The sequence below is a fragment of the Hyperolius riggenbachi genome, chromosome 2 (genome assembly GCF_040937935.1).
Source record: "Hyperolius riggenbachi isolate aHypRig1 chromosome 2, aHypRig1.pri, whole genome shotgun sequence".
Lineage (NCBI taxonomy): Eukaryota > Metazoa > Chordata > Amphibia > Anura > Hyperoliidae > Hyperolius > Hyperolius riggenbachi.
Window position 1 is genome coordinate 447,484,004 of NC_090647.1, and position 19,444 is coordinate 447,503,447.

Below are 19,444 nucleotides of genomic sequence, written 5' to 3' on the forward strand. Positions count from 1 at the left end.
TAAGCAAATCATAAAACAATGCGGTAGTATGACTGACTCTTCAGAGGGCAGATTCGTTATAACAGCAATCAGATGACCAGAACAGGCACACGACTGAACGATAAAAATCGTTAGTTTATTTCTAAACTACATCCACACAGCTTACTTTAGAACAGTTTGGTTTGATGGAGAGTAGAGATGAAAAGAAACAGAATGTCTGGATATACAGTTCAAATACCGTTATTGGTAGTCCATGCGGCAATCGCAAGTCTTTGGCGTAAAGTCCAAGATGGCGGTTTTGGGCCCGTGTCCTGCGGGCTGGTCGATTTGATGTTACTTCGACGTCAGATGAAAGGTGAAGGACCCAGAGCTTTCTGGGCTCTCTGTGGTTATAGCCCCCACTCTAGCAAGGAGGGGATAGGGGCATGGATCACACACCTCTTTGGAACAGGAGATCTGCCCACCCCTCGCATGAACACAAAAATATTCCTGACTCATGATAGGTGTGCTAATCTTCAAACCATACAAGTTATGTTACATCTAGTAACATTTTTAGGTTTGCCAGAATTTATCAAGAACGTTGATACCAAACTTGGGGGATCAGACCCCTGGGGTATTAGAGGGTTATTTTAAAACAATCTTACGCTAGATCTGGCAGCCCGATTGGTCCGTAAACCTGTCAGAACCAGCGCCCTGCGGAATCCCACAACCTGTGCAGATTTCATGGGCAGGGAGATCTGCTATGCCAGGAATTATGAAGGAAATATGGAGAACATATGAATATTGGGATTCCTGAGGTCACAGCAGGTCAGCTGCTTCCAGAGAGAAACTGATAAGATCTGGGCATTTGCTAGTTCTGTGTGGAGGTGAGAATGCCAGAGACACCATTCTTCCCAGAAACTTGGGATTTACGATTTATGTCAGCCGTATCTGTGATGGATGGGCTGTATAACCCCCAGCAAGGCTAGGTGACAAATTCCACCCTTGGAGAGAAGCTATGTAATTAGCCAGTGTTTGTTAGCAGCCAGAGAGTAAGAGAAAAAAAGTGGATTTTAAACCAACAAATGTCAGTTTGGTTGGTTTGCGAAGAAACTGGCGTTCGTAACTCCATGACGCATTCGACATGTCATATCGACGGCGTCACAACATCACTGTAAGGCGGGCCTATATACCAACATACAGCAATATATAGATATAAGACGTGCTCCTGATACTGAGACCAGGAAAGTTACAGTGGGTATCCCGAATGTTTTACTGCATTGTACTACAGTAGTAATATGTCACTATAGTGCTTCTTTAAAATGACGCTACGCTGCAAGGCTTTTTCCAAACCTTATAGAAGACCCTTACCTGATTCTGTTGTGCAGATAGTAAAGTAACATTACTAAAAATGAATGTGTAAATATTAGTGCTGGGCAATATGTTGGCATACTGTAAGTGCTAAGGCGAGTCTCAGTGCTTTAACTAGGAACTTAATTCTAGTTTTTAGCTCTTGCTACAATGGAAAACAGAAATGGACTTTGGACAGTTTCTTAGTAGGGCTAGTACCGTATGTAGCTATGTTTATCTCATCATGTCACATGTAACTTTAGGTACGCTTTAAGGTGCCTATCGATGATACAGTCTTGATTGCACAATCTTACCAAGTCTATGTAGTAGAAGGATAAACCGAGTGGATACACTTTGATTAGATGCTTTAGGTAATACCTTATTTTACATAGAAGTGGTAATATTGTCTCATTAATAGGCACCTTTACTGCAGTTCCATTCACAGTAAAATCTTATCTACCCTTTCAGTAACCCCCTACAATCTTTTGGTATGACCTAGGCAAGAAAATCTAATTTTTTCCACCTCATACCTGACCAGTTTTCCAGTTCAGTTTTGCCATAGTATTCCATCAAGTACTCCTGTATAAATCTGAGTGTGATTTCACTCTGCGTAAACATTATAAAGTGGAACAATCTTATATTTTTGCAGGTTGCGACCTCTTGATGTAGAATTCTTACGTGCACTGCAGGACCGAGTGAATGTTGTTCCTATTCTGGGGAAGGCAGACACTCTAACACCTAAAGAGCTTATTCAGAAAAAGCAGAGGGTGAGAGAAACTAATGACACTATGTGAAACCTTTGTTTGTTATTTTTTCATTGTTTCTAATGCAAGGCTGGTTCTCAAAAGCAAAATGAAATGGTTTTGATGGCTTAGCCACTGTCCTGAAGCCCTTTCGCTGTCACAAGATGTCTGAACCTGACGTCACTCTTTCAGCAGGATCCAAAGGTGTACAGAGAGTGGTCAAGTCACATGATCAGCATGATAACTTGGTCACATGGACAGGAGAGACAGGTCTCCTAAGTACTTTGCAGCATGAGCAAAAAATAGACTTCTGGTGGCAACAATATTTGTGTCTGTGTGGGAAAAAAAACATTCATTTAACTTGTATGTAGAAAGGAGGCTGGCACCACCAGAAGTAGAAAAGTAAAAATTAGCTCATTATTGATCAGTCATAAAATGACAGCATGGTCAAAAATAAGGCTTTGGCGGCGACAGCCCGCTGTTTCGAGCTGTTATAGCTCTTTCTCAAGCCGAACAGCCCATACAATGTTAGCAACAATGACCACACCCTTATATACTGGTCTATGCATCAATTAGCCAATCATTTCAAAATCAGAAACACCAATCAGAGTGCAAGGGCATGTGGATGGACCTGATGGGGAACAGGCAGTGTGTGATGTCATCAAAACATACCTCCCAGTCAGCTGACCAAGGACAGCCCATCGCAGCATGGCAGAGAAAGTTCCACATGTAAAAGCAGGAAGTGCATTGTAAACAAAGATCACATGCACCAATAGGGACAGGCTCCAACAGCCCACCCATCATAATATGGCATGGTATACGCGTACAAATGTCCGCATAATATGCGTCCTATAGACGCGATATCAATGCATAATAGCCGCCGTAACTCGCCATCCAAACGCATTATCAAAACGATGCGTACAAAAAGACGCATAATGCGTAATAATGGACGCTAGAAAACCGCATACCGCTACTAATGCCAACGCAATAATAATGCGTACAAACCGACGTAAAAACGCCCCCTGGCCGCATAACTCTATAATGGACGCGTACAAAAAGACGCATAACGCGTGGTACTGAACGCAACATAGTCGCATACTGTTCATACCAATGCCATGTTAATGCGAAAAAAATGACGCAAAAATGCCTTCCGGGCGCATACAAAATGGATGCACAAAAAGAGGATATAATGCATAGCATCATGGCGGAACTCAAATCAAGTCACGCCTAGAACTAATGCACAACATTATACACGTGGAAATCGCATAGCTAGAAAGAACAATTCTCACCAGGCCACAAAGTTCTTCCCTCCATCAGCTCACAGGGACTAAAGAAAAAGAAAGAGAAAAAACACATCACTGCAAAAAGTATCAGAGTATTCAAAAATATTATAATGCTCCCAACCAGTACTCCACACCTCCTAGCACAGCATAATAGTTGCCTCTTATCATAGTAAATATCCCACATCACTATTTACAGATTCAACAGGAAAATTAAACACAAAAACTTAGATCGTATTCCCTATTAAGTCCTTTTCCCATCACATGCAACCTTTTAATCCACCAGGCCTCTCTTTTGGCCAACTCATCCTGTCTATTTAATCTCCCTCGCCAATTACTCGGAACGCTGTCAATAACCTGAACTTTAAATTGGGACAAATTGTGTCTAGCTGAAACAAAATGGCTGGACACAGCCTGGGTCATATCCTTGCCACGTATGGCTGTCTTATGGCCAGACATTCTGACCTTCAAAGCATTGGTGGTCATACCCACGTATCCCAATCCACAGGGGCATTTAATTAAATACACTACGTAACTAGAATCACAGGTGTATCTGTGTCTAACCGTAAATCTTTCCCCTGTGGTGGGATGCGTGAAAGACCCACCTTTAGCTATATGGCTACAAAGATGGCAACTGAGGCACGGAAAAGTACCATGTCTGTTTTGCATGACTTGTGTCCTCGGCTGGTGATGATGGAAGACCTTGTCTCTAACAGTAGGGGCCCTTCTGAAAGACATTAATGGAGGGTACCTAAATTCAGGTATCGTGGGAAACGCATCTTGTAACAGATGCCAATGGTGTCGAATTGCCCGTCCAACCAGTTCGCTACACGTGTTGTATGTAGAGACAAATGGCATACGAAATTGCTTAAGATCACGACGAGTTTTGTGATTACTTGGAATCAGGGTCCTGTCAGGATAACCCCTGTCCAAAAACTTTTGTTTCAATATATTCTTCTGAGTTACTGCCTCAGCATCACAAGAGACTATTTTTTCAACACGTTTTAACTGGCCGGTTGGAATGGCATTTTTTATTGGGGGAGGGTGGAAGCTTTGGTAGTGTAGCAATGAATTTCTATCGGTGGGTTTTACATATAAATTGGTAATTAGTTTATCCTGTCTCCTAATAACACGTGTGTCCAGAAAAGTTGCCTCACAGCTGTCAGCATGTACAGTTAGTCTAATTGCTGGACAACAAGAATGTAGGGAGGCAACGAAGTCAACGAGGGTCGAATGTGGCCCCGCCCACAAACAAAAAATGTCGTCAATATATCTCCACCAGCACTTAGCGTGCTGGTGAAAAAGTGGGTGGGTGTATACAAAACTGTCTTCATACTGACCCATGAAAAGTCCCGCATAGGACGGGGCCACATTCGACCCCATCGCAGTACCTCGTCGCTGGACATAAAAGGAATCCTGAAAAGAGAAATAATTACGTCTCAAAATAATATTCAACAGCTTCACAATGAACTGTCTCTGAGGTTCAGACATATCTGCATATTGCATCAAGTACCATTCTACAGCCTCTACACCCCCATCGTGAGGGATGGAGGTGTAGAGGCTCTCGACATCAAGAGTAACAAGGAGAGTCTCATCTCCAGAGATGTCAAGTGATCTCAATTTGGTAAGGAACATGTCAGTATCTCTAATGTAGGATGCAAGAGAGGTAACAATAGGTTGGAGTAAACGATCTACATATTGGGCAAGGGGTACAAATACAGAACCCACGCCGGCCACAATGGGTCTCCCCGGTGGCCGGCGTGGGTCCTTGTGTATTTTAGGAAGAGTGTAAAAAGTTGGGATCTTGGGTGAGTCCTGTTGGAGGAAAGTAAAAAGGTTATCATCAATAATATTACAGGATTTCGCATCATCAAGTACAGATTTGATACACAGCTGCACTGCTCTTGTCGGATCCCCCTCCACCTTAGCATATACATCCTGTTGTGCTAATTGTCCCAAGATCTACTGTTCGTAATACAATGTATCTAACACTACAACTGCACCTCCTTTATCTGCTGGACGTATTGTTATCTCCATGCGTTGTCCTAAACCAACCAATGCTATATGCTCCTCCCTACTCAAATTAAAGTCCACACTAAAGGTACCGGCCCTTGACTCTATCCCACCAATCTCTTCCTTAACTCTCTCCATAAACACATCAATCATTGGGTGGCTAGGGGGTATAAAACGACTTTTGTTCCTAAGTCCAGTGTTCCTCAGTGACAGCACATCCATGTTTTCTCTATTTTCCACCGGAAAGTCATGTCTAGTACCAAAAAAATGCTTTAGTTTGATGTTACGGAAGAAGCGAAACAGTTCCTGATCAAGCACAAAAAAATCTGGTTTATGAGTCGGGCAAAAAGAGAGTCCATAATTCAGTACTCGTTCTTCAATGGTAGATAATTCATAGCTGGAGATATTCACTACTAGTGAGGGACCTTCTGCTCCTTTCTTTGTCTGAGGGTCATCTGGCCTTTGGTGCCTACTTTGCTTATACCTCCTGCCCCCTCTCCTTCTCCTCCTCCTCGGCCATTCGGTGAGACCTCCCGGGAGGATGGTAAAAAATCACTGGATGAGGATTGTGGCTCAGAGGTAACTGGTCTAGGGTCCCTCCGTTTAGGGCGTCCAGGTTTAGGATTCCTTCTGCCTCTCGAGGCTCCAGAGGCCCTTTGCCAGGCATAAACATAGCCTGTAGTGATCTCCTCACCATTTTTTTTTCAAGAGATTGAAATATCATCGTGATCTCTCAGATTACACTACAGGCTATGTTTATGCCTGGCAAAGGGCCTCTGGAGCCTCGAGAGGCAGAAGGAATCCTAAACCTGGACGCCCTAAACGGAGGGACCCTAGACCAGTTACCTCTGAGCCACAATCCTCATCCAGTGATTTTTTACCATCCTCCCGGGAGGTCTCACCGAATGGGCGAGGAGGAGGAGAAGGAGAGGGGGCAGGAGGTATAAGCAAAGTAGGCACCAAAGGCCAGATGACCCTCAGACAAAGAAAGGAGCAGAATGTCCCTCACTAGTAGTGAATATCTCCAGCTATGAATTATCTACCATTGAAGAACGAGTACTGAATTATGGACTCTCTTTTTGCCCGACTCATAAACCAGATTTTTTTGTGCTTGATAAGGAACTGTTTCGCTTCTTCCGTAACATCAAACTAAAGCATTTTTTTGGTACTAGACATGACTTTCCGGTGGAAAATAGAGAAAACATGGATGTGCTGTCACTGAGGAACACTGGACTAAAGGTGCGTACACACATGCGACTATAGTCGTTTGTAACGATCGTTCCCCGATCTTTACCAACGACGATCGTTACAAAAAACGAACCACCGACTATTAAGGCAAACGACGAACGAGCCAAATCGCTACAAAAGAAAGTTCTGTCTCGGCGGATTTTAACCAACGACGATCGTTTGCAAAAGTAGTACATCGTTGGAAACGATCGTTCGTACTAGGCTTGACATGCGCATTTCACTATTTCTCCATGGAACTTCTCATTTTTATGCGCAGGCGCAATAGTTGCTTTCTGTGATGTAACGTTCGTTCTAACGATCAGATCGTTACACACATTTTAAAACTACCTTTACTTAGGTCGTTCTTTCATCAATTAAAAGTTCGTTCGTCGTTCTTAACGAACGATCGTTGTCGCATGTGTGTACGTAGCATTAGGAACAAAAGTCGTTTTATACCCCCTAGCCACCCAATGATTGATGTGTTTATGGAGAGAGTTAAGGAAGAGATTGGTGGGATAGAGTCAAGGGCCGGTACCTTTAGTGTGGACTTTAATTTGAGTAGGGAGGAGCATATAGCATTGGTTGGTTTAGGACAACGCATGGAGATAACAATACGTCCAGCAGATAAAGGAGGTGCAGTTGTAGTGTTAGATACATTGTATTACGAACAGGAGATCTTGGGACAATTAGCACAACAGGATGTATATGCTAAGGTGGAGGGGGATCCGACGAGAGCAGTGCAGCTGTGTAGCAAATCTGTACTTGATGATGCGAAATCCTGTAATATTATTGATGATAACCTTTTTACTTTCCTCCAACAGGACTCACCCAAGATCCCAACTTTTTACACTCTTCCTAAAATACACAAGGACCCACGCCGGCCACCGGGGAGACCCATTGTGGCCGGTGTGGGTTCTGTATTTGTACCCCTTGCCCAATATGTAGATGGTTTACTCCAACCTATTGTTACCTCTCTTGCATCCTACATTAGAGATACTGACATGTTCCTTACCAAATTGAGATCACTTGACATCTCTGGAGATGAGAAAAAAAGGAAAACCGAGAGCCCAATATGGTGTAGTATGTCAAGAATGGTTGGTAAATAGGTAAAGTGAGAAAGATTATACTCACAAACATGGGTTACCGTCCAGGTAACCACTATAAAGGCAGGTGAGGAAATAAAGCCTGTCCTCACTCAGGGCTAAGAAGTCGCTCTCTGTAGAGTTGGGAAAAGGAGGTAGCACTCCCATCCACCAGGAGTGGATGCAATAGATTTGTAGTTGATACAGAGGCGCCAGCAGGATAAAAATTCATAAAAATTCTAAAATTGTTTGGAGGAAGTGGTGGACCTGCCTCCACAAACAAACAGACGTCCTGTTCTTATATAAATAAACACATTTATTATACGATACCCCAAATGGTAATTGCAACGCGTTTCGCAGGTCAAGCCTGCTTCATCAGGCAAACAAGGGGTTAACTGTTGATGAAGGACAAGACAAAAATAACAATGAACAATAATGGCTATAATGAAGGCTATACAGATACTCCATAGCTTGTAGTATCTGTATAGCCTTCATTATAGCCAGCGATTAGACTAACTGTACATGCTGACAGCTGTGAGGCAACTTTTCTGGACACACGTGTTATTAGGAGACAGGATAAACTAATTACCAATTTATATGTAAAACCCACCGATAGAAATTCATTGCTACACTACCAAAGCTTCCACCCTCCCCCAATAAAAAATGCCATTCCAACCGGCCAGTTAAAGCGTGTTGAAAAAATAGTCTCTTGTGATGCTGAGGCAGTAACTCAGAAGAATATATTGAAACAAAAGTTTTTGGACAGGGGTTATCCTGACAGGACCCCGATTCCAAGAAATCACAAAACTCGTTGTGATCTTAAGCAATTTCGTATGCCATTTGTCTCTACATACAACACGTGTAGCGAACTGGTTGGACGGGCAATTCGACACCATTGGCATCTGTTACAAGATGCGTTTCCCACGATACCTGAATTTAGGCACCCTCCATTAATGTCTTTCAGAAGGGCCCCTACTGTTAGAGACAAGGTCTTCCATCATCACCAGCCGAGGACACAAGTCATGCAAAACAGACATGGTACTTTTCCGTGCCTCAGTTGCCATCTTTGTAGCCATATAGCTAAAGGTGGGTCTTTCACGCATCCCACCACAGGGGAAAGATTTACGGTTAGACACAGATACACCTGTGATTCTAGTTACGTAGTGTATTTAATTAAATGCCCCTGTGGATTGGGATACGTGGGTATGACCACCAATGCTTTGAAGGTCAGAATGTCTGGCCATAAGACAGCCATACGTGGCAAGGATATGACCCAGGCTGTGTCCAGCCATTTTGTTTCAGCTAGACACAATTTGTCCCAATTTAAAGTTCAGGTTATTGACAGCGTTCCGAGTAATTGGCGAGGGAGATTAAATAGACAGGATGAGTTGGCCAAAAGAGAGGCCTGGTGGATTAAAAGGTTGCATGTGATGGGAAAGGGAGGACTTAATAGGGAATACGATCTAAGTTTTTGTGCTTAATTTTCCTGTTGAATCTGTAAATAGTGATGTGGGATATTTACAATGATAAGAGGCAACTATTATGCTGTGCTAGGAGGTGTGGAGTACTGGTTGGGAGCATTATAATATTTTTGAATACTCTGATACTTTTTGCAGTGATGTGTTTTTTCTCTTTCTTTTGTCCCTGTGAGCTGATGGAGGGAAGAACTTTGTGGCCTGGTGAAAATTGTTCTTTCTAGCTATGCGATTTCCACGTGTATAATGTTGTGTATTAGTTCTAGGCGTGACTTGATTTGAGTTCCGCCATGATGCTATGCATTATATCCTCTTTTTGTGCATCCATTTTGTATGCGCCCGGAAGGCATTTTTGCGTCGTTTTTTTCGCATTAACATGGCATTGGTATGAACAGTATGCGACTATGTTGCGTTCAGTACCACGCGTTATGCGTCTTTTTGTACGCGTCCATTATAGAGTTATGCGGCCAGGGGGCGTTTTTACGTCGGTTTGTACGCATTATTATTGCGTTGGCATTAGTAGCGGTATGCGGTTTTCTAGCGTCCATTATTACGCATTATGCGTCTTTTTGTACGCATCGTTTTGATAATGCGTTTGGATGGCGAGTTACGGCGGCTATTATGCATTGATATCGCGTCTATAGGACGCATATTATGCGGACATTTGTACGCGTATACCATGCCATATTATGATGGGTGGGCTGTTGGAGCCTGTCCCTATTGGTGCATGTGATCTTTGTTTACAATGCACTTCCTGCTTTTACATGTGGAACTTTCTCTGCCATGCTGCGATGGGCTGTCCTTGGTCAGTTGACTGGGAGGTATGTTTTGATGACATCACACACTGCCTGTTCCCCATCAGGTCCATCCACATGCCCTTGCACTCTGATTGGTGTTTCTGATTTTGAAATGATTGGCTAATTGATGCATAGACCAGTATATAAGGGTGTGGTCATTGTTGCTAACATTGTATGGGCTGTTCGGCTTGAGAAAGAGCTATAACAGCTCGAAACAGCGGGCTGTCGCCGCCAAAGCCTTATTTTTGACCATGCTGTCATTTTATGACTGATCAATAAAGAGCTAATTTTTACTTTTCTACTTCTGGTGGTGCCAGCCTCCTTTCTACATTTGACTACTGAGGATTCTGAGGATACAGGGATCCAAGGCTTGGGCACACAACAGTTCCTTCCTATGGATGAGTGCTCCTCCAACTTCTGTTTTTGATTCATTTAACTCATGGTATAAATAAATAAAATATTAATAAGTTACTTATAAGAAATAAAATAAAACAACAAAAGTACAAATAATTAATTCATGTCAGGGTGTCCCATTCACAATTTGGAGAGTGAGTGGTCCACAGTTTGCGGACATTAAGGCTACTTAAAGCAGACCTGAACTCAGAACTTCCTTTCTGCTCTAAAAGATAAGCAACAGCATAATAACCTTTAAAGAAAATGTTTTTTTGTTACAGCTGATACAAATCCTACAATAAATCTGCAGTTTGTCTACTTCCTGCTTTCATGGAAGAAGACACAGGGTTAACATCCTGTGTTTACAAATTAGCTGCTCTGCCAAGGCAGCAGATATTCTTGAGCTGACACAGCTGAAAGATAAAATTACACTATGGATCAGTCACAGATGAGGGGGATTAGACAGGCTAAGATCTCTAAATACATACAATGTGCATTTCTCTATGTTTTCCTTCTGTCCTGTGCCAGAGTTCAGGTCCACCTTAAATGCAGCCCATCTCTCCCTTTAGTTTGTCAAAAGGTTCAGCTAGGTAAACTGTACAACAGTATAATGTCTGCTCCTATGGTCTGCTTTTGTCTGGCTAGAGCCCGGATCAGATACACTCCCCATAGGCTATACATCCGCCTGGCCCCAGATTACCACGGTCTGCACAGAAGTGCGGACTGCTTTCTGCCACAGATCCCATGAATCCGCTGCAGCCTGACAAGTGTTAATGGCTTCGATTTATAAAATTGGAGCCATTAACTGTCCACTTAGCAATGAGCGGAGAATGCCAGAACAGACAAAAAATGTCTGTTTTCCGCTCAAGTGGGAACGCAGCCTTAAAGAGGAACGCCAGTGAAAATAATGCAATAAAAAGGTGCTTAATTTTTACAATAATTATGTATAAATGATATAGTCAGTGTTTGCCCATTGTAAAATCTTTCCTCTCCTTGATTTACATTCTGAAATGTATCTCATGGTGAAATGTTTAATGCTGGCAGGTGATGTCACTAGGAAGGAAATGCTGTTTGCATTTGGAAACAACTGTTATTTCCCACAATGCAACAAGGTAACAGGGTGATGTCATAACCTCAGGGCTGTGAGGCGCTGACATCACACTGTGGGAGGGGTTTTCACCACAAAATCAGCCATACAGAGCCCCCTGACGATCCGTTTGAGAAAAGGAAAAGATTTCTTATGGGAAAGGGGCTATCAGCTACTGATTGGGATGAAGTTCAATTCTTCTTGGTTACGGTTTCTCTTTAAGTGTACATGTTTGCATTTAGTTCAGTTGTTGACAGGGAACAGCTGCAGTTCCCAGAGAGCTGTCAGATTATCCTTCACCCCCTACCTGCTCTGGCTGGAACTGTCAGTCTGACCATAGCAGGCTCGCAGGCTTCTTCTTTGAACAGTTGTCATAAACAGAGATCCAGAGAAAACAAGTGATTTTTTCAGCACTGTGATACTGATGAAAAGTAAATAAAACCAGTCCTCTCTGGGCTCCCTGTGTTCTGTTTCCTGCCTGGGCAATAAGACATCACTGGGGTCTGAGTGCATGGCATTTATATCTCATTATCTCAGATTAAGCCACAGGATTACCATTCTCTGCATGCCTTTAACAAGAAATCAGTTAATGGAATTACTATCACTTATTTATAAAGAGCATTTTCTGCAGCCCTGTACTGAGAGGTTACAGCACACAAGAAGACAATTGGTGAATACCTATTAAAAGAAATGACACCCATGTACCTTTAAAAGAGGGAGCTTACAAAATGCATGGAAATTGCATGTTGTTTTATAATGTACTACTGTATATCTTTAGGTAAATCTAATCTAAAGCAATTATATCTATCCATATGTAACAGACCAACTAGAACTGGAGAGTTTGAACCTGTGATATTTATCATGATATGGATTCTTATTATGGTTTTCCTCAGATACGAGAGGAGTTGGATCATTTTGGCATTCGGATCTATCAGTTTCCTGAATGTGACTCAGATCAAGATGAAGAATTCAAGATCCAGGATATGGAACTGAAGGTGATACATACACTACTTTTGTTTAGCCACTAAACTTGTTTAAAGTATTGCTCCACTTGCACATAACTTATATTTAATGAAGTAAAAAGCACTATTTTCGCAATACTGCCCCTTTAAGTGTTGCCAGGATGGATTCATGATTTCATGTTCTTTACACCACATTCTGACCCTACCATCTGAATGTCACAGCTAAAATCTAGATTCATCCTTAAATGTCTGAATGTCTACATAAATGTGCCCAGATATTACTTGACTTGTGCGATCAACCATCTGATTTGATAATTATAATTGGATGAAAATTAGTGCCACCAAGAGCATGTTTGATCGACAATGTGACCAATTTCAGGCCGAAATTTGTTGCATGGTTGATTGGACATGCTGCAAAATCATGGACCAACGAGCTCAATCAGGTGTCTGGTGGTAATGGCGTGCAATGCTCGGACAAGCGGAGAACAGGATGGAAGCCCCGGTGCCCCCAGTTCAAAATGTGTCGCCCCCCCCCCCAGCATGAATACTTTACTTGTCGGTGTTCGCTGCTGCCTCCGTCTCCACACTCTTCTTCACACACATGTGACCCACGTTGTTGACAGGAGGCATTTCACGTGGGGGAGGTATATCTTCATTTGTGGGAAAGAGTGACTGGCCATTGTCTGTTTCATACCTGTGGTTTTGCGTACTGAGCATGCTCAAAGCAATTTCTACTTGTTGGGTCCTTGTGATAGGGACCCACAATGTAAATGGTTTTTACTATTATTGTAATGTGAATGTTTTTATTATGAATAAAGTGTACCAGTACAGAGTCATTCACTCTCTGTTTGGTTTATCTCTGGTGATGGTCACCTATCTGATTGAGCACTGGTGACTGCAGGGCATACTGTATGTACAGTATATGAAGAAGTGATTCCACTAAGCGCAGGGCGGAGGATTTAGATACATAAACACAATTGCCGACTGTCCTGCTGATCTTTTGGTTACAGTCTTAATCACACACCTGAAACAAGCATGTGGTTTGTGTGGTTGGGCTTTAAGTCTAGTGCACACATCCAGTCTTGATTGATCAATCTAACCACTTCCATGGAGTATGAAACTTACACAATCTGTTTCAAGTATTCAAACTCTGTTGGCCCTCTCACTGCATGGCATGGTAACATTTGCCAACCAAGATTGAATGTGTGTATGCACCCTTAGTCAAGGTCAGACCACCTGATCCGCATACTCCATTCTCCGTCAGTGTCTTATGCTGGGAATACACCATACAATTTTCTGTTAGATTCTTCTGTTCGATTTTTCTGTTAAGGTGCGTACACACGCACTACGGCCACCAACGACGGGTCCGTCAGACCCTCCCACTGGGCAGACTTTCAGCAGATTGTAGTGCGTGTGTACGCACTGTCGGCGGACTGATAAGGCTGTTCCTGAACGATCCGCTCAATGGATCGTTCACGAACAGCCTTATCAGTCCGCCGACAGTGCGTACACACGCACTACAATCTGCTGAAAGTCCGCCCAGCAGGAGGGTCTGATGGACCCGTCGTTGGTGGCCGTAGTGCGTGTGTACGCACCTTTAGATTTTCTGTTAGAATGCATAATTTGATTATTTTCTGTAGAGAATGGTCATTATCTCTGGTGCATTGTCTTCTGGTCATCTCCTGCTGAGTAGAACAATGCCTAATTGCTCGGCAGATAGATGGTAAGATAGATACATTTCCAACATGTTGAACTTTATCTGGCAGGTAAATCTAACAGAAAATTGTATGGTGTATTCCCAGCATTATGCCTACTACACACCATACAATTTTCTGTTAGATTTTCTGTTCTGTAGAACAATGCCTAGTTGCTAGGCAGATAGGTGGTTAGATAGATAATTTCCAACTAGTTGGAAATTATCTATCTGGCAGGTAAATCTAAAGGCAGCCATACACTGGTCGATTATGCCGCCAGATCGACCAGCAGATAGATCCCTCTGCGATCGAATCTGATCAAAGAGGGATCTATTGGCTGCCTACACTGCAAAGAGATTTTGAATCGATTTCACTATGAAAACCGATTCACAATCTGTGGAGCTGCCGCTGCCATCCCCTGCATTACCTGATCCGGCCGGCGCGAGGCCCCCGGTCTCCGCTGTCTCTACTCTGCTCTGGGCTTCAGCTTACTTCCTGTCTGGGGAAGTTTAAACAGTAGAGGACGCTCTACTGTTTAAACTTCCCCCAACAGGAAGTAAGTGAAGCCAGCTGGAGCCCAGCGTGGAGAAGGGACAGCTGGGACATGCGTCGGCAGAACAGGTAATGTATTGCCGCTAGCGTCAGTCGTTGGACATTGGAACGCCGATATCGACGCACTCCTGACCCGCCGGTGATCAAGCGAAATTTTCCCGCACGGACAGATCGACGGGATCGATCGTGTTTGGGCGGAAATCATTTGAACGGTCAGCGTTTGCGTACCAATTTCACAGCAGGTTCAATCACAGTGATCGAATCTGCTGTCTATCGGCAGTAAATCGGGCAAGTGTATGGGCACCTTAACAGAAAATCTAATGCTGGGCATACACGGCTTGATTTTGCTGCTTGATTCCGCCCCTGATCATTTTCCGTGCTCGATTCTGCAGGCGATTCTCTTATCTTCCGCTCGATTCTCTTATTTTTCCCATTGTCCTCCATGCAGAAATGAGCACAGAAACGATCGGGCGGGAGATCGGATATGGGGGAAATGATCTATCGAGCCATCTAAATGGCTCAGAATCGAGCCGTGTATTCCCAGTATTAAAGAAAATTGTATAGTGTGTACCTGGCATTAAAGCATTAGAGGCACAGGGTCAGAAGGACAGCCAGGCGGCTGACTGAGGGGTGGTTGGGGGCACAGGTAAGAACCTGGGAAACTGTGCATACACTTTAACACAGAATATAATTTGTATGGTAAGTGGTTTTATCAGATTTTATCTTATATTTTAACTTTTCAATTTCAGAAAAGCATTCCATTTGCTGTGATTGGCTCTAACACCATTGTAGAAGTTAATGGGAAAAGAGTGAGAGGACGACTGTACCCTTGGGGAGTTGTGGAAGGTAAAATAAATTCCTACACATAAATGGATGGATAAATGGATGAATGGTAATCTGTAGGGGTTGATTCCCTAAGGTTATCTTATTAATTATCTTTTCTTATCTGTTTATCTCATTAGTAATCTCTCCTTATCTGAATTAACTCATGAATTACCTCTCCTTATTTAACTTATCTCAAGAATGATCCCTGCTTATCTAACATCTCATTTTTAGATGAAACATTAGGCCCATACACACGTCGGATTTTTGCGAACGACCCGCCGTTTGAACGTTCCGTCGTTCGCACGTCAAATCCGGCGTGTGTACAGACTATCGTTCGGGTGATAAGACTGGTTTTCAGCGATCCGCCCGGCGGATCGCTGAAAACCAGTCTTATCACCCGAACGATAGTCTGTACACACGCCGGATTTGACGTGCGAACGACGGAACGTTCAAACGACGGGTTGTTCGCAAAAATCCGACGTGTGTATGGGCCTATTAGCTCCTTGGAGTAAACTCTGGTGAAAAAGTTAATTGGATAAGGGTCATTGTAGTGGAGGTAAAAATACAGGTGAAACTCAATAAATTAGAATATCGTGCAACGTCCATTTATTTCAGTAATTCAACTTAAAAGGTGAAACTAATATATAAAATTGGAACACTTTGCATAGGGTTTTGGATTACTTAGCAGATTAGAGACTGACACTTTGAGACTAGAATATTGAACATTTTCACAATATTCTAATGGTCTGAGATTTAGATTTTGGGGTTTTCATAAGCTGTAAGCCATAATCATCAAAACGATAACAAATAAAGGGTTGATGTACTGTATCTTGCTTTGCATGTAATGAGACTATTTCATATATAAGTATACAACAAAGAAAAGTCCACGCCTCAGACTGTGTCCAATCTATCACGGGGAGTCACAGATAGAGGTAGGAGGTCCATCAAATAAAGTCCATACACATACAATCCAATCTGGACTCGACCCTTCTGTAGTGAGTTTCAATTTTTTATTTGCTTTTCAACAGCGGTTATACAGCAACAAGAAAGCACAACGTTTCAGGCTCCCTGACCTTTCTCAAGTACTCTATTTCATATATAAGTTTCATTTTTTAAGTTGAATTACTGAAAATAAATGGACTTTTGCACAATATTCTATTTTTGTTGAGTTTCACATTTACATAAGGGGCCATATGCAATTAACTTTTTCTCCTGAGTTTTCTCCTAGGAGATAATTTTTTATCTTCAATTTAGAATAACTTTCCAGCACTTTGCAATAGAAAAAAATGCCAAAAAGTAAGTGAAAAGGGGCTATCAAAATTATTTTGAGTATTTTTTTTCCTTGCTGGTGATTTAAAAGGCTTTTTATTGACATATTTAAAAATATCACTGAGGAGAAAGCTCAGGTGAAAAAGGGAATTGCATGTGGGCCAAGGTGAGATAAGTCATGAGAAGTTTTGTGACTCAACCCCCGATGTGACTGATCTACTAATGCTGCAGAACAGAGAACGCTGAATAACATATTAGCACGCATGGAGTGTATTTTTGTCATCTTTCGTTATTAGGTGGCAAACGTGTTAAACACATACTAGGATCAGAACACAGGGAGGATAGATAAAAGGTCAGTAGTTAGTGTTGAGTTTGTGCTACTAACTAGAACCAGAACTCCCAGGAGTGTGTAAGGGGCTGAAAAGAACCAAAAAGTCCTCTTACTAAAAACGCTATGCAAAACAGAAATTTACCTTCTTAAAACAGAAGGTATTTGCTTTTTATTCAGGTTGGAGTGATCATATGAGGTCACCCACAGTGCATCACTGCTGGATATGCAAATTGTCCCTTAGTTGTCCCTGAAAACCAAACACTCACCAGAACCACTGCAATGCAATGATGTGTCCGTTTGTTAATTTAACAACCACATTTATCCAACGTGCATACAGATTGTTTCAGACTTTGGATGTTTCAAGTCCTACTTCATAGAGCCGTATTAATTCACGAGGACCAACCAGTCTGAAGACCAACCAGCAGTTCTGGAGGTGTGTTTGACTTTCAGGGCCACCAAAGTGACGATTTGCATATTCAGCAGTGATGCATTGTGGGAGACATCATATGCTCACTCCAACTTGAATAATCGCAAACACCCTCTGTTTTAAGAAGGCAAATTTCTGTTTTGCATAGTGTTTTTAGTAAGAGGGCTTATTGGTTCTTTTTAGCCCCTTACACACTGCTAGGAATATAGTGGAAAGAGGTGCCCAGGAGTAATAAAATACTTTAAAAACAAATAAAATGAAAAAAAGGTGAGGTGGCTTCCTTGAGGAAGGTACCTGGAGCTCTGCCTGGTACCCGAGTGGAGTCGGGGTTATACTTCTCCAACTGCCGACAGTGGTTGGTTGCCCTTCTGCAACCCACCTTTATGGGTTTAATCTACCTTCACTCTTACAATATTGTCCCACTACTTTGACATACTGCATCATTTGGGCTCCTGTTGTCTCTGTGTTTTTTCCTCCTGTAAGGTGTAATTTTTTATCACCCCCAACCTTCATACACTCCCAGGAGTTCTGGTTCACCACGAGCTTGCTGGGCAATCTGTAACTCAAGTATGAATACTATCTTAATCTACCTTTGTACAATGCACTGCTCAGGTATGTTTACCATTCTAAACCTTGTGTCGCCTTCTGCAGTGGAGAATGAGCAGCACTGTGACTTTGTGAAGCTGCGCACTATGCTGATTCGCACTCATATGCAAGACCTTAAGGATGTGACCCGAGAGACACACTATGAGAACTACAGGGCTCAGTGTATCCAGAGCCTGACTCAGCGAGTGGTGAGAGAGAGAAATCGCAAGTATGTAAGGGGGAACCTGACAGCTGCATTTGCTTAATACCAAATACTGCGCCAGAAATTTAGAACAGCTATTTCCCACAATGCAACGAGGTTCACAGACAGGAAACTGCCAGGACCATGGTCCTCACAGTTTCCTGTGGGAGGGGTTTCACCACAATATCAGCCATACAGAGCCCCCTGATGATCCGTTTGTGAAAAGGAATAGATTTCTCATGGGAAAGGGGTTATCAGCTACTGATCTTCATATCTTGGTTATGGTTTCTCTTTAATAGTGTACTCATGAGCAAGAGATGATTGTCAAGGCATTTTAACTGTACAAGACAGTGTGGTTACACGTGCAAATCAAATAAAGGTGTGAGGAAAAAAGGGTGCGGAGTGAAGCTGAAATATCAAAATATTGTTTTTTCATCTTTTTCTCCGTCAGATTAATAAATATGTTAAAATAATGGTGTTAAAAGGGCTTGAGGTGAAGCCGAACTTTTAAAATATTATTTATAACAATGTTTTGAATCATTTTTTTCATCTTTATCTCCTTTAAAATAATAAATATTTTAAATTAACGGTATTAAAAGAGTGCGGGGTGAAGCCAAAATTTTAAAACATTTACAGTGTTAATGACAATAGTAAAACATTGGTAAATATTACCAATATTTTACTACAATTAAACCTAAACCTACTCGCACATACAGGTCCTTCTCAAAAAATTAGCATATTGCGATCAAGTTCATTATTTTCTGTAATGTACTGATAAACATTAGACTTTCATATATTTTAGATTCATTACACACAACTGAAGTAGTTCCAAGCCTTTTATTGTTTTAATATTGATGATTTTGGCTTGCAGCTCATGAAAATCTAAATTTCCTATGTAAAAAAATTTGCATATTTCATCTGACCAATAAAAGAAAAGTGTTTTTAAAACAAAAAAAGTCAACCTTCAAATAATTATGTTCAGTTATGCACTCAATACTTGGTCGGGAATCCTTTTGCAGAAATGACTGCTTCAGTGCGGCGTGGCATGGAGGCAATCAGCCTGTGGCACTGCTCAGGTGTTATGGAGGCCCAGGATGCTTCGATGGCGGCCTTAAGCTCATCCAGAGTGTTGGGTCTTGCGTGTCTCAACTTTCTCTTCACAATATCTCACACATTCTCTATGGGGTTCAGG

General features: G+C 42.2%; 1 protein-coding gene across 2 annotated transcripts in view; it reads left to right on the forward strand.

Moving 5' to 3' along the window:
* LOC137546953 (septin-5-like) overlaps positions 1-19,444 on the forward strand; it is a 71,191-nt gene that overhangs the window by 43,454 nt on the left and 8,293 nt on the right. For both annotated transcript variants that reach the window (XM_068270033.1, XM_068270032.1), the window contains exons 7-10: positions 1,958-2,075; positions 12,299-12,400; positions 15,363-15,459; positions 18,117-18,279. In XM_068270033.1, coding sequence (XP_068126134.1) covers positions 1,958-2,075; positions 12,299-12,400; positions 15,363-15,459; positions 18,117-18,279 — 480 coding nt within the window. The remainder of the gene's footprint in view (positions 1-1,957; positions 2,076-12,298; positions 12,401-15,362; positions 15,460-18,116; positions 18,280-19,444) is intronic.